Source organism: Mesoplodon bidens (assembly GCF_964165515.1).
Source record: "Mesoplodon bidens genome assembly, chromosome: 14".
NCBI lineage: Eukaryota > Metazoa > Chordata > Mammalia > Artiodactyla > Ziphiidae > Mesoplodon > Mesoplodon bidens.
In genome coordinates, this window is record NC_138170.1 from 15,319,380 (window position 1) to 15,334,040 (window position 14,661).

Sequence of the window (14,661 nt, forward strand, 5' to 3'; positions counted from 1 at the left end):
GGACCTTTAGGGAATACTATCGAAATAATCAGAATTTAATTAGACCACAGTGCTTCTAGCCACGGTAAGTCCAACTCCACAGGATAAGGCAATGACAGAATGGCTTACTTTGGTGTGAGAGAATCTAAATACATGCACCTTGTGTGTAAAAAAAAAAAAAAAAAAAAAAGACACAACAATTCAAGGCTTTTGAAAAAAGCATCATTTATTTCAAAGTACAACACAAAGTTGTATTTTTAAGAAATACACATTCAATCTTGTATCTCAAGACTTGGCTATGTGCATTTCAGTTTATCTTTAAAATAAATTCAGGTGTACAAATGTTACAGACCTCAAGTACAAACAGCACAGAAAACGCGTATGGTCTCAACCGAATGTTTTCACATTCATTCACTGTTCTTAAAGTTGACTTACATTTCTGTAATCTGCTTTTAAACCGAGACAGCCTTATTTTAAAAAAATACTCTATTTTTCAGCACAAAGTCCTCATACATTTTTAAAATTAGATCTTGGCGCATAATATTGTGAAATTATTAAAAACCAAACTTGGTAATTTAATAAAATTGTCACATGCCAGGACTTCTGAATCAACTCAAGTTATTTCCTTAGCTGTAATGTCAAATTTGTGTTCATACAGATAAATAAAGAATGGAAGAAGACAAGTGGTGGAAACTTGATAACAGTTAAGGTTTTCAGATGTACAGGTCTTATTAGAGTTTGTGGCTGAGTCCAGACTTTTCTCTAAAAGCACAACAGCAAATCTCGTATTATTATAATTGCAAGAAAGATCTGAAAGAAGCGAGTGGTACAAGCCTGCCCTGCTGGAGTCTGTTTTGCAAAGATGAGGGTCGCGAGTGGGAAGCTCCAGCGTTAAGAAAGAGCCTTAAAAAGATGTCTCAAAAATGGGCATATCATGATCTAGACGAGGGGCCCTCACTTTTTTCTTTTTCTTTTTGCCTAATTTCAATTCTCATGAGGGAAGTGCGAATTAGACCAGGGGTCGGAGCTCCTCCTTCCGATGGTGGGGCTCCATATCCGCCACGGGTTGTAGGTCTGGCCCAGGTCATCGGCAGGGCTGGCGGCGGAGGGTGTGTGAGGAGCGGAGGGGCTTTCGGGGCCCATGAGGCCGATGCTTGGCAGCGCGTTGGCAGGGCTGGTGAAGGGGAGGGTGCTATGCAGGCTGCTGGACCAGATCGAGCTGCTGAATGGAGTGGAGGACCACAGGCTGCTGGTGTTGCCGAGGATCGGCTGACGAAACAAAACACACAACAGGGAGCGTCAGGCTCGAGGGAGGCAGGCAGGTGGTAAAGCGGCGACGGTTACGCTAAGAATGGACTAGACCGCATGGTTCTTTCATTTTAGTTATTTTAAAACAAATGTTTTATACATGAAGCCACCTCAGAGTCTGGGCGGACGGTTCTGATGTTTTAAAGATAGGGTGGCAAGCCCCAGCCGGGGGGCCGAGTCCAGCCGCCCGCTTCTGCGGCTGAAGTCGGCGCGGGGGGGACGCGGCCTCACCGGTGTGCTTAGGGCCGCCCTGCCACCTGTGCACCCAGGGCGGAGCTGGACAGGCTGCACCAGAAATAGCGGCCTGCAAAGTCTCAACAGGTACCGACCCCGTCTTTTTTTTCTCCTTAACATCTTTATTGGAGTATAATTGCTTTACAATGGTGTGTTAGTTTCTGCTTTATAACAAAGTGAATCAGTTATACATATATATACATACGTCCCCATATCCCCTCCTCTTGTGTCTCCCTCCCTCCCACTCTCCCTATCCCACCCCTCTAGGTGGTCACAAAGCACGGAGCTGATCTCCCTGGGCTATGCGGCTGCTTCCCACTAGCTATCTATTGTACATTTGGTAGTGTATATATGTCCATGACACTCTCTCACTTCGTCCCAGCTTCCCCCTACCCCTCCCCGTGACTGTAAAACTGAGAACAGAATGATTACAAGTGAAGACAAACTTTGGAATGTATGAAGCTAAAATATCTACCATTAAACCGTGCACATCTAATTAATTTAGTTTTCCTGAGGATGAAGAAGTAATCACAGTGGGGTCATATTTGTCCGTCACGATTTTGTAAAAGCCGAAACCAGTAATCATTTTCCTTGGTAAGAACACTATTTTGGAGCATGATCTTTGCAGAACAGTTTAGCTGAGAAGCAAACAGATGCACTCTAGAAAAGCTCAAGCCGAGACATGGGTGCTTCTCGGGATCAGGCATATGCCGAGCGAGCTCTGGCACCGTCTGACTCTGGAGGTGGTGGGACCTGAGACGGGCGACCAGCCACCCCGCGGTCTCACTCAGTCGGGAGAGGCTGAAGTGAGAGGATTCAGACGTCAACCCCCGGCTGTCAGCTGTTCCTCCTGTAACTAACTTCCTGACCGTCACAGCTCTGAAGAGTGAAGGTCACTTTGGCAGAAATGAAGACACAGCAGCAGAGATGGTGAAAGCGCTAACCCACGCCTTCCGAGCTGCTGTTTGTCATTTATACCTGTCAGCACCACCCAAGGGACAGTGACAGCAGTGATGATGTGTGAGCGGGCGGGGCGCAAGCCCAGTACTCACTGTGGCCGTGTGGGTCGGGGAACCGGAACTGGCTGGCCAAGAAGGGCTGGGCTCGGTTGCTGGAGAGTCCCAGAGGTATGAGGGGCCACTGCTCAGCTCGTTCCAGCTCCTCTGTGAGGCCTGATTGCACGATCGCGATAACCCGAGCTTGCTGAAAACTTCTGGAGGTGAGGAAGCAAAGGCAAGTCCGTGCTGGATCTGGCCGTGCTCCCTCCGGCAGGTGGGGCGTCCGCTCAGGGGTCTGCATCCCACCGCCGCTCACCTGGAGCCATCCCACCCCCTCCATCAGCTCCCACCACATTCGGGGAAAACAGGATGCGGGGGGCTCTTCTCCAGACCCCAGCACGTGGTCTGAAGACCTCACCCACACCTATCACTGGACGGTCAAGTGCAAACATCACGATCACAGCTAATGTGAAATTCACACGGTTGCCCCTAATTCTGGACAGCAGAAACATAAAGAGCCCCAGCATGGCCAGGAGTCACATCTCAGACGCAGAAGCCTTTCTTGCAGCTCTTAAGTCAGTTCTGTGCAACACGAGCCAGCTGGGACCCGCAGAGCATCGAGCAGACCACCGCACCTACGGGCTGGGGTGCCGAGCGGACAGGGGACCCTTCTGAGGGCCTCTCACTGGGCCTCCTCGCACCTGGGCGGCTGTGCCAGACCCCATCCAGGAGAGCACGGACAGACCCACTTCCCTGGAGTCGGCCCATCTGCTGCCGCCTGACCGCACTGATACAGGGAAACGCATCCTTTAAATGTGTCCACTAAGTGACCGCCGTGTGTTCCTCCACACGTGAAAGTGGACCCTATCCTCCCTCTGTCCTTGTCCACAGGCTCATTAGTCACGGGTCTAGTGTTAAACACTCACCACCAGTTAGGTTAAAAGAGTTTCCAAAGGCCGAGAACGAATTGAGGGGTGTGAAGTCAGGGCTGCTGGGGTTGCTGACAGGACTCCACAAACCCGAGCTGAACGTTGTAAGAGGAAAATGCAACACACAAAAATGTGATGGTTAGTGGAGCAGGTCCATCACGCACGGCTTCACACACAGGAGGCGCGGCTTCAGCTGGGGGCTCACGTATTACAGGCAGAAGTGGGGACTGGAAACGCCTTCCATAACACAAAGGAGGGGGGCACGGAGGAGTTCAGAGCCCAGGCTACCCTGTCGCGAGCTGACGGCCTGGCTCAGAGCAAGTGTCATGCAGAGAAAAGAGGCGTTTCTTCCTCGTTTCCCTTTTGGTAACGGAAGATTTATTAAAAAATGATTTCAAATCTAGGATTAATTTCCTTTTAGTGTCAAGCAGGTAAAACTGGGACTCTACTGACAGTTATAATCTTATTGTCATCGTTATTTATCTGGGAAAATGAACCGAGGCAGCCGCTGCATGCCACCAGGCCACTGTGATTGCTCTGGGTCAAAGAAGTGGCCTGTCCAATAATTTACAATAAACTGCCTAGAATTTGTTCCGTGTCCATCCTCTCGAGTGCGTTTTTGTTCTTCTAGTTCTAATGATCGGATCACATCCTTTTCACAACAACCATGATAACGGATTTCAGAAGAGACTCAGAAGGTGGAACACACGTCTGTCTCCCTCTCCGCTGGGGTGGAACATGTCGCGGCCCCTCCTCCCGTCAGGGAGCCAGGTGGGAGCACCACTCAGGGCTCTGCCCCACCCAACAGAGAGGCTCCTGACCGCCTCCGACAAACACCTGCTTGTCGCCTAGGGGCAAACGCCTCGAAGCACACATACGATAGAAGATGCTAAACTGGCCTGGGAAACCCTCCTGCCTTCCCCTGTTAACAAGGGCCAAACGCACCTGTCTGAGCCATCGCTGTCCACAGGAGTGTGTGACACGCCAAGGCTGCTGGAAAAGTCTGTTTTGCTTGAAGAAACCTTAGCAAAGCCGTTCCCACCTGAAACAACGGGCTCCGAATCAGTCAAAGCAGCCAGGCCGCAGGGACCTCCACCAGGCCCGAGGCCCAGCGGTGCCTGGTCTCCCAGTGCCAAGCCGCTCACCTGGGCTCTTGTCGTACCCGGCCGTGACTGCAGCAAAAGTGGGGTTGCCGTTCTTGCCCGGGAGCGAGGCTGCTTTTGTCAGTTTGTGTTTGCTTCCATTTGACTGCTTTGTTTTACAGTCGCTTGAGGGAAGAAGCAAGGAGAAAACAGCTCAGTCCTCGTGGGCAATGCCCCGCCCCCAAGGGGGCCCCCCGGGGCACGTGTCCCAGGGCCTGCAAGGGAGCCGGGGACAGCCCTGGGCAGCCCACAGGGCCTGGCCAGCCCTCAGGAAATGCTCTGCGGCCTGAGGCTGTATAGCCTGGGGGGATGGGTTGGGAGGGGGAAGGAATGTGGGAGAAAGGTAAAATTCCAGGTGTGGGAGAGAGGCAGGGGCCCGGAAAGGAGGCAGCCCCGTCCTGGAGGGAATGCCGGGCAGCGGGACGGAGTGGAGCGCGTGGGCAGCCTCTGTGCGAGGGCCCGGGCGGCCAGTGCCCACCAGGCCCGGGGCCTCCCGCCTCTTCCCACACGGGCAGGGTGGCCGTGGGCCGGGCCGGGCGCTGCTACGTGTGTGGGAACAGGCGGCCCCTGCTCGAGTGTCATCACCATTGGGGTCACTGTCACTGTCTGGCAGGAGCCCTCCCCCAGGTCCCGCCCTTACGCTGCTACGCTCACCCGCCACAGGTCAGAGGGAATGACCCGCAGACCCATTTCCTTGCCCACAGCGCAGCTGCTGTGGGTCTTCAGCCCTCGCTGAGTATGCTCCTGGCTCCTGGCTCCTGGCCTAGAGCATGACCCTGGTGCCCCTCGGGCACGGGTGACCAGTGGGAAGGCGGCGCCGTGGGGAGGGCGCTGAGCCCGCCGAGGGAAGAGGCGAGAAGGGATGGCCGTCTGCGGCCACTGAGGATTCCCAACTACGGGGAGCAGCACCGGGTTAGCGCGGCACAGGCGGGGGCCGCGGGCCTACCTGCTGGGGCTGCCGTTGACGATGCTGCTGTAGCTGCCCCTGGACGTGAACGGGCAGGGCGCGGCGGGTGGTGACGGGGAGCTGGGCGGCGGCGAGGTCTGGCGTTGTTTTAGGAAGACGTCTGCGTTGAGGGTTTGCAGAGAGAGTTTATAAAGGCTATCGGTAGCTGGAAGTTAAAAACAAAGGGTCTCAATGTGATACTTGGATTTTTACCCTTCAGTTTCGGTTACTTCTGGTGTTCTAGCTGGTGCTATGCAGGACTCAACTGCTTCTAACAAGAAAAACCTACAGCTGTCATACGTGTTCTGTTTAAAGAAAAAAAGGGAAGTCGTGTCTCTCTCTGCATTCTGGGCCTTTCCGGGAATCACCGATGTGACCCACCTCCTGGCTGCGTTCTGCAGGCCCTGCCAGAGGGCACGGTCCTCTCCCTCCCACACCTCAGGCTGGGAGGAGGCTTCTCCAAGCCCCTCAGGGATGGGCAGGTGGAGTCTCTGCTGGGACCTGAAAGCCTCTGCGCTTCCACACAGGTCTGAACTGCGCAGGTGCGGGGCCCAGGAGAACACCCCCAGCTCCTCCAGGATGACCCCCGCACTCCGTGGGCCCGCCTGGTGCGGTGCCACTCCCGGTCCCTGTTTTACAAGGATAGGAACTCCTACTATATTCTTACTGCCCTTTAAGGCACAGCTGTTTTAAAAATTTAAAACAGAAAAACTTTCAGTGTCACAAAATAATACTGATTCTGCACTCACCGAATGGAAACATACAACTTGTATCCGAAAAAGGTACCACTTCGCACATCTATGGTGCGCACCTGGGTGCTGCTCCAGCTACTGTGATGCGAAGTGTGAGGAAGGGGCCCGGCCTCTACGAGCTCGGCCTCTGGGGCCCCCAGACTGCACGGCTGCCCACTCGCCCGTCACCCTGGCCAACACCCGGCCGGTCGTCCCCCTTGTTTCTCCTCCCTGCCCAGCAGGCTTTGCTCAGCTTGGGGCCTATTCCCCTGGCCCCCTCCTGGCGGGCCTCTCGAGCCTTTACAGTGAGGACGGTCTGCACTGCTCTCCCTCTGTGGGAGGGCCCGTCCCCCTCACTTCCAGAACCCAAGCCGGCTCTGCATGGTGGTTCCCCTGCCCAGACCATTCCCTCCAGCACCGGGTGCTTCTCCCAACAGCCCGGGGGCTGGGGCCTGAGTGAGGCTACGCGCGTTCCGCGCTGTGTCAAGGCCCCGGCCCGTCCAGCACCGCCAAACAAAGCACCCTTCTCTTCGAAGGCTGAGTTGTCTCATCTCCGGCGCCACTGTGCACCCGCCCCGGTGACTCTCCCTGCCCCTCCCCCGTGGTCCTGGCACCTATCCACCGACCCATGTCCACCTGCCCCGCTTACGTGGAGAACCCCTTCTTCACCTGCTCCGGGGTGTGCTGACCTGATGCCCACACCCTCTTCCCTGCAGGATACCCCTCGGGCTTGTGTTGGTGCTGATGCCGGCACGGCTTGCGTTTACTTCACTGGGCCCCAGACAACCCCATGAAACCGGCTCCCTGGGCACGTGGTATTTACTCCCTACACTGGAATGCAGCTTCCTCTGTGCAGGAACCACCCCAATCCCAGGGTATAAGCTGAGGACCAATGTCCAGCTGAAACCTCAGAGGGGACCCAAGGACTCCAAAGCATCAGCCTGGACACCGGGACAACCCAGAGACTTGTTCAACACTACTTGAATGACCAGGGATTTTGGAATATATCTCTCATCTCAGGCAAAAAAACCAGTACTATAAGGCACCAGAAAGTTTCACAGCAATTACAGGGCTGCAGGTTCTAACCCATCTGGAGCATCTCTTTCCAGTATGTATTTACAAAGGTGCGTGTTTTTTTTTATTTTTATTTTTTGCGTTATGCGGGCCTCTCACTGTTGTGGCCTCTCCCCTTGCGGAGCGCAGGCTCCGGACGCACAGGCTCAGCGGCCATGGCTCACGGGCCTAGCCGCTCTGCGGCATGTGGGATCCTCCCGGACCGGGGCACGAACCCGTGTCCCCTGCATCGGCAGGCGGACTCTCAACCACTGCGCCACCAGGGAAGCCCCAAGGTGCGTGTTTAACGCACACCTCACCTGAGTTTCCGAGTTCCTCGCCCTCATTCAACTCACCACCCCCTCGGCTCTAAGCATCCTTCGCCTCAAACCTGGTGCGCGACCCTCATCTCCCTTTGGCACAAATGGGCCAAACGGAGGCCGTGCTGACACCTCGGTGTGGGTAGACAAATCAGCCCTAAGGGACTGACCCCCAAGCCCTGCCACCAGGCCCTCACTGTGCTGGTCTCTGTCATCTTCTGTTCCAGGTCTGAAGGTTCTAGAGGGCGAGGACCTCCACCCTCTTCTAGGAGACGGTGCTACTTTCACAGTTTCCTGCAGGCCTGACCGGAGGAACGAGGTCAAGGGGCTAGTGAGAGAACCAACATGGGTTCATGGAAAAGATGTGGGTAAACTGGGAATAAACTGCATTTTTACAAAAAGCAGTTACACTGTAAATGTACGAGAAACTAGTCAGGTGAGGGGCTGCTGAGGTGACGCTTTCAGGAGGCGGTACTTGGGATGATTCACTGCTCTGCGCAGACCTTTCCATGCCCTACACTCGGCACTGGGATGCTGGCTGACCAGCCCTCTGAATCGTCTGCTGATTTCTCTGGTATAAATACTCCCACCACGGCCGATTAAGCTACAACAGTTTAACGACTAGCAGACTATATAACAGCAGCTTTTGCTGGCTGCTACGAGCCGGCTCCGGCAGACTAGACGCTGGGTCTCCTTCTAAAGCAATACGTGCCCCGGCCATCCCCGCTGCGGTTCTCCGGCCCAGAGCTGGGTGGGCTGTGGGTGTGGAGAGCCCGTGGTCTCCAGGTCACCATACTTACAGCTGCCGGGCTTGTGAACGGGCACGGAATCCCACTCTGGCGGTGGAGAGTCTTTTTCACCTTCTGAGCTACTGGTGTTGCCTAGTTCTTGACTATTTGGGAGGAATTTTGCTAGGGCAGGTGGCCTGTGATCCATTAACTTATTTGCACCTGTACAGAATTCAGAAAAGAAGGCTGTTATGGAGGATAATTCCTTTCTTTCGGGCCAATTTCAAAGAACCCATTCTCTTCTAGTGAGAACCCAACCGTAGCCGTCCTATGACTGGTAACTGCTGACCGATTACTGCCAACTCACAACTACTAACACAACGGATCATGAGGGCATCTGTATGATGAAAAATGAAAATACCTTTTGTTTTCTGGGAATTTCGTGGTTTGGATCCATTTGTCAATGTAGTTGGAAGAGGAATCTTGGTTGGGAGATTTCGACGCTGTTTACTTTCCAAAGGGGTGGTATATGGCAGCTCTAAAGAACTGAAAGACAATCAAAGGTGGAACATTAAAACGCAGCCCTTTGTTTCAGAGCAGAGAGGAGAAGCCACTGATCCTGCTACAATTTCAACACCTTCTTTTACTCATTTGGCCTCCTGAGGCATTATCAACCCACAGTCCTGAGGGCTGGCCGCGTTCCAAGCACCTCCAGTACCGTTCAGGAGACTCGCACTTGCAGGTTTATCCTCTGCTATTCTGAGTGTGGACAAGGAACTGAGGTCCATTGTTTAATAGTATGTAATGCGTGGGAACACCTGCGTCAGATAAGGTGTATGACGCTGTTGGCACAGACTAGCCATTTAGGAGGTACTAAGTGCAGTCATCCTGCTGGTGAGTGAGTCTCACCCAGCAGCCAGACTGCCTGTGGGACTCGGGAATATGGAGATTCTGAAGGGTCTCAGGCTTAGAAATGCCAAAGGTTCTGCTACTCAAAACCTTGAATGCATTTTTCTCACAGACACTGTGTACTGACCAGGGCTAAGTTCCTGGGTGACCTACAAAACCCCAAGAGCCCATGGCAGAATAGCAGGACTGCTTTATTTGCCTAAGGTGTAGGTTGAGTGGGGGAGATGAATATTCTTTATTCTTGAACTCAGGGTTCATCTTAGGCAAAAACTTAAATATTATTTTTATTAATCTATTTAGAGTATATTTCTTCTAAAATATTTAGAGGTAAGCTTAACATAATAAACATATATAAAGAGGACAATGAATTGGCTCTGACCTTCCTGTCAGCAAGGCAGCTGGGCTATTTTGAGTTTCCACAGCCTGATGAAGAAAACATTAAAATGTGCCGAGATAAGCAATCTCTAGGAGAAATGAACTTGGGGAGATGGCCCTCATAAAGTAGCCTGGTGAACAATGGAAATGCATGGACCCTAAAAACCTTTTTTACAAAGCTGCTTCTGTGCTGCCCACCAAGATCAAGTCGCAGGCTTGGGAGGCCTCTGACAGGAGGTGGGCTGACACAGTCCAGGAAAAGGATGTCTTCCCGGGGAACAGTGGGACACAGCTGACAGAACCCAGTGGCCCGATGAGAATTCTTCCAAAAATCATCACGCGTCTCCACCGGGCTCCTGGTGATGGCTGCAAAGCTGTCAGTTTAAGGCTGAGCCAATAGCTTGCTTTTCATCGAAAATCTTACAAAGTTCACCGGTCGACACAGATGTTCTTAAAACGGGTACGTGTCTGGCATTTTCCACTGTAGCGCACGTCCTGCCCCAGCCCTCAGGCGTGTGACTCCCACGTGCCGCGCTGCCCCCAGCCCCAGCCTTCAGGTTCCTCCTGCTGCCCCTCCAAGTTCGCACTCCCTGCGGGGGGGCAGCCAATTTCTGCTGGGCTTGGGGCCAGGCACAGACCACGCTGGTCCACACCAGAGTGCAAAGGTCAGAACGGGTCAGGCTTTCTAGATCCGACGGCACCACCAGCACCGCCCCCCCCGCCCCCCACAAAGGTGGTAAGTACGTGAAGCATGACTTCATAAACAGATAAAATTTTTTTAAAAAATATAGCTTTTTTTTAAACATCTTTACTGGAGTATAATTGTTTTACAGTGGTGTGTTAGTTTCTGCTTTATAACAAGGTGAATCAGTTATACATGTACATATGCTCCCATATCTCTTCCCTCTTGCGTCTCCCTCCCTCCCACCCTCCCTATCCCACCCCTCTAGGTGGTCACAAAGCACCGGAGCTGATCTCCCTGTGCTATGTAGCTGCTTCCCACTAGCTATCTGTTTTACGTTTGGTGGTGTATATATGTCCGTGCCACTCCCTCATTTGTCACAGCTTACACTTCCTCCTCCCCATATCCTAAAGTCCATTCTCTAGTAGGTCTGTTAAACAGATAAATTTTAACAGAGGCTCTTTACAAACATTTTATAAGGTGGGAGGTCAAAGGTCACTTTCATTCTTTTGTTTCTTTATATTTCATAATTTTTCTATAATAAAGTGTTAGTATATTTGGAATTAGAGTAAGAGCTAGCCAAAAATTCAAAGGGTTTGGTTAACCCACATAAGTAGAATTTTAGGTGGGATAACAAACTGACATGAAAAAATCCACCGTGTACGGGCGAGACTATTAATGCTGCAGTTTTAGAAATCGTCTGCCCTTGCTACTTCTGACTGACAGGGTTATTTAAAAACACCACCTTTTAAAAAACAAAGGCTCCCCTGACAGAGACACCCAGACCTCTGGTAGTGGTGGTGGTGGAACTGGGTGGGTGTGAACTCTTTGTAAGCAAGTCGTTTATAAGTGTGGGGCTGGGAACTGTCTATACAAAGCTTCACTCTGCACTACTGTGGAGTTAGTTGGTTTTTTTTTCTTTTTTTGCGGTACCCGGGCCTCTCGCTGTTGTGGCCTCTCCCGTTGCGGAGCACAGGCTCCGGACGCACAGGCTCAGCGGCCATGGCTCACGGGTCCAGCCGCTCCGCGGCATGTGGGATCCTCCCGGACCAGGGCACGAACCCGTGTCCCCTGCATCGGCAGGCGGACTCTCAACCACTGCACCACCAGGGAAGCCCCAAGAAGCCTTTTTTAAGGCTTCTGAATAAAATGGATAATGGCCAACTTAATTTAGGTGATTCCCTGGAAGAGAGAAGAACAGAAAGCTAGCTGGGATGCTGACGCACGCTCCTAAGTTTCCTGCTGCTTGTGTCATACTCGGTCCCTGCCCCCGTCTGGGGGAAGAGGGGAGGCAGAGAGCTGAGGGCAAGGTGAGGGCTTTCCCAGTGCTGAGGGCCTGGAGGTCAGCGTGTGCACTGTGGCACCCACGGCCCTGAGCCGAGTGCAGTGTTCAAGCAGACTCTGACAGAGGGTACGGTGATTCTGTAACACATTTTGCTTTTAGTTTAGATGATTACATTTAAGTTATGTAAACATACGTTGATAAACAGAAAACAAAAGAATCAATGGATAGCTGGTATCCTAAACCAGGGGGCCCTGTGCCTTTCCTGGTCTCCTGAAGTCCTTTTAGTGTCCGACATGTCTCATCCCCTGGCATCTCTGACCTAAAATACAGTCTTCGGGAGGTCTACAGACCCACTTCTACAGCGTATAAGCTGGAAAAAAGGGGGAGACCAGATCTCTGCCCTGGAACCCTCTGCCCCACACTCACTCCTAGTGGTTTTTTTGAAGCCAACTCTTGGGAGTTAGGGAGGATGGGGCTACACAGGCAAAGACCACGTGGGAGCCATTCCTCTGGCTTACTACCACTTATGTATAGGAAAATGAATTCTTCAGCATTTAAGGATTTGGGTCTTCTGGCCTGGAGGTGATATAATATAATGTTCCAACAATACTGATAACATTTAAAGACTAATTTTTGATAAAGCGAATGTGAGCTAAACCCACAGATTTTACTATTAGAACATCAGCTTTTTGGCTAACTGATATATAAATGCTTTTTCCCCACCAGGTAAATCTTCCAAAAGAAAGTCATCATATATGCCTTATTAATATCTTTTTTAAAAGTGTGCACCTATTTCCTTCAGATATGTGGAATCACATGTAACGCGCTGAGAGCACTTCTTAGGTGACAGGAACGTCAGGTGTCACTGGGGCGGGACCAGCACAGGACAGCGCAGTGCATTTACTGTCACAACCGAGTGGAGACAGCAAATGGCTCTATTCAGAGGCCACCTTTCTGGTTATTAAAAAAAGGTCTTGGGCTTCCCTAGTGGCGCAGTGGTTGAGAGTCCACCTGCCGATGCAGGGGACACGGGTTTGTGCCCCCGGTCCAGGAGGATCCCACATGTCGCGGAGCGGCTAGGCCCGTTGAGCCATGGCTGCTGAGCCTGTGCATCCGGAGCCTGTGCTCCGCAACTGGAGAGGCCACGACAGTGAGAGGCCCGCGTACCGCAAAAAGAAAAAAAAAAAATTCTTGAACTCTGAATTTGACTGATGTACTAAAAGATTCTGACTCAAAACTTTTATCCCTGAATTTAGAAAAACACAAAACAAGATCAGTGAGTTTAAAGAGATTAGATACAGGAGATGAGAAGACCAGGGTTGATATAGATTTCTCCAGTTACAAAAGACAATTTAGAGCACGTTGCTTAAACTGTCTTCTGGTAATGATTTCTCTGTTAACTATACATCAAAAGGACACGAGTTAACCACTCTAACTGCCTCCTAACGGGGGCTGGAGAGCGGGCAGCTCTGGCTTTGGGTTTACCAGCAAACTCAACATCCCTGCAAAGTCAGGGGCATCAAGCGGAGTGGTTTACAAACTTTCAAAGTCAAATCTGCTAATGGCCAACTTATTTCATAAAAAAATCAGAATATGACAGAAATCAATAGAAGAGGGATGAGAGGATTAACATGTACATACGATCGGTCTTAAAAATACTGACCTAGGGCTTCCCTGGTGGCGCAGTGGTTGAGAGTCCGCCTGCCGATGCAGGGGACACGGGTTCGTGACCCGGTCCGGGAGGATCCCACATGCCGCGGAGCGGCTGGGCCCGTGAGCCATGGCTGCTGGGCCTGTGCGTCCGGAGCCTGTGCTCCGCAACGGGAGAGGCCACAACAGTGAGAGGCCCACATACCGCAAAAAAAAAAAAAAAAAAAAAAAAATACTGACCTCAGGCATCAAGGAGAATAAACAGGGCAGGTTTGGTGACAGCCGCCTATGAAATGGTTTCATTAAGATAATTCTTAGAAGTTGGGTTTTAAAATTTATGATTATAAGAATGATAGCATGACTGTCCAGTCTCACAAAATCTCAGCATATGTAGAAACTAGGGTTTTTCATAATTTGGATTTTTGGCCTCAGTTACTTTAAAACATCTGATCAGTCAACTAAGCCTGAAAAAGGTCTAGAAGAATACCCCCTCGCCACTAGACGAGGGTTAATTCCTGTCCTGGGGTGCCAGAACATTAGCAGCAAAGTACCTCAGGCTGATGCCTCTCAGGGGAGACTCAAGTATATCAGCCATTTACTCCACTTGACATTGCTTCTAACTGGGTCAGATCGTTCTCAACGAATCGTGGGGTGAGGTCACTTAAACTGACATTTTGCACACAAGGGTAACTTTTAGGTATAAATACTCTGTTATTAATCACTGCCATATCCTGTGTTATTTCATAAGTTCAGGGACAAGGTTAAATTTTACTGCAGTAATCACTAATTTCTTATTAGCTTCTGGTTCTACAAAACAGACGGCCCCTGTCGACTTAAGCTGTATAATCTAGGGACAGAGTCTAGCTTATTGATGTTTTTGCAGAGCTCAAGTTTTATTCCTAGAATCAGAGTAAGAACAGACCCGCAAAGCTAAGGGCAATTCTAATGATAAATGTCTTCCTTTATCAATTTATACCTAATTCCCTCAACTTCCTGGGTCGATGCCCACTTACCACACAAGAAGGCAAATACTGGCTTCCACGCAGATGGCCATTTTATATGGTGAGCTAGAAAGGGCATTATTAACCACGCTCAAACTAGGATTAGTTTACTAGACAGACCCAAAGTTTAGTAAAAGTACGAAGTAAACTTGGTAACGAATAACCCAATAGTTCAACTCATTCCCTGACCTGGGGAAACATTCTGCAGGTCGCCCTCCCTGTGAGGCCCACAGGACCTGCCCCACGGGAACTGGACGGGAACTACTTCATGGTAGAACTGTCTGGTAGTCACATCTGCCCTGAGCACTGTTTTTTTTTAAGGTTAAGAATAAGTTCTCCCAAGTTTTACAGCACAGAATTCTAGATCCCAATGGCAGCTCTGGGTTAGTGA

General features: G+C 51.1%; 1 protein-coding gene across 2 annotated transcripts in view; it reads right to left on the reverse strand.

The window, feature by feature from the left end:
- Positions 1 to 187: 187 nt before the first annotated feature.
- Positions 188 to 14,661, reverse strand: part of TMEM131 (transmembrane protein 131) — a 200,809-nt gene continuing 186,335 nt past the window's right edge. Inside the window, exons 34-41 of one of the 2 annotated variants that reach the window (XM_081254464.1) lie at positions 8,790 to 8,914; positions 8,441 to 8,590; positions 5,537 to 5,702; positions 4,594 to 4,715; positions 4,394 to 4,490; positions 3,446 to 3,543; positions 2,574 to 2,731; positions 188 to 1,248 (exon numbers count right to left, since the gene is read on the reverse strand). In XM_081254464.1, the coding sequence (XP_081110590.1) occupies positions 964 to 1,248; positions 2,574 to 2,731; positions 3,446 to 3,543; positions 4,394 to 4,490; positions 4,594 to 4,715; positions 5,537 to 5,702; positions 8,441 to 8,590; positions 8,790 to 8,914 (1,201 nt within the window). In that variant the 3' untranslated portion in view covers positions 188 to 963. Of the gene's footprint in view, positions 1,249 to 2,573; positions 2,735 to 3,445; positions 3,544 to 4,393; positions 4,491 to 4,593; positions 4,716 to 5,536; positions 5,703 to 8,440; positions 8,591 to 8,789; positions 8,915 to 14,661 lie in introns of both variants that reach the window. The other variant, XM_081254463.1, reaches the window with a different exon arrangement.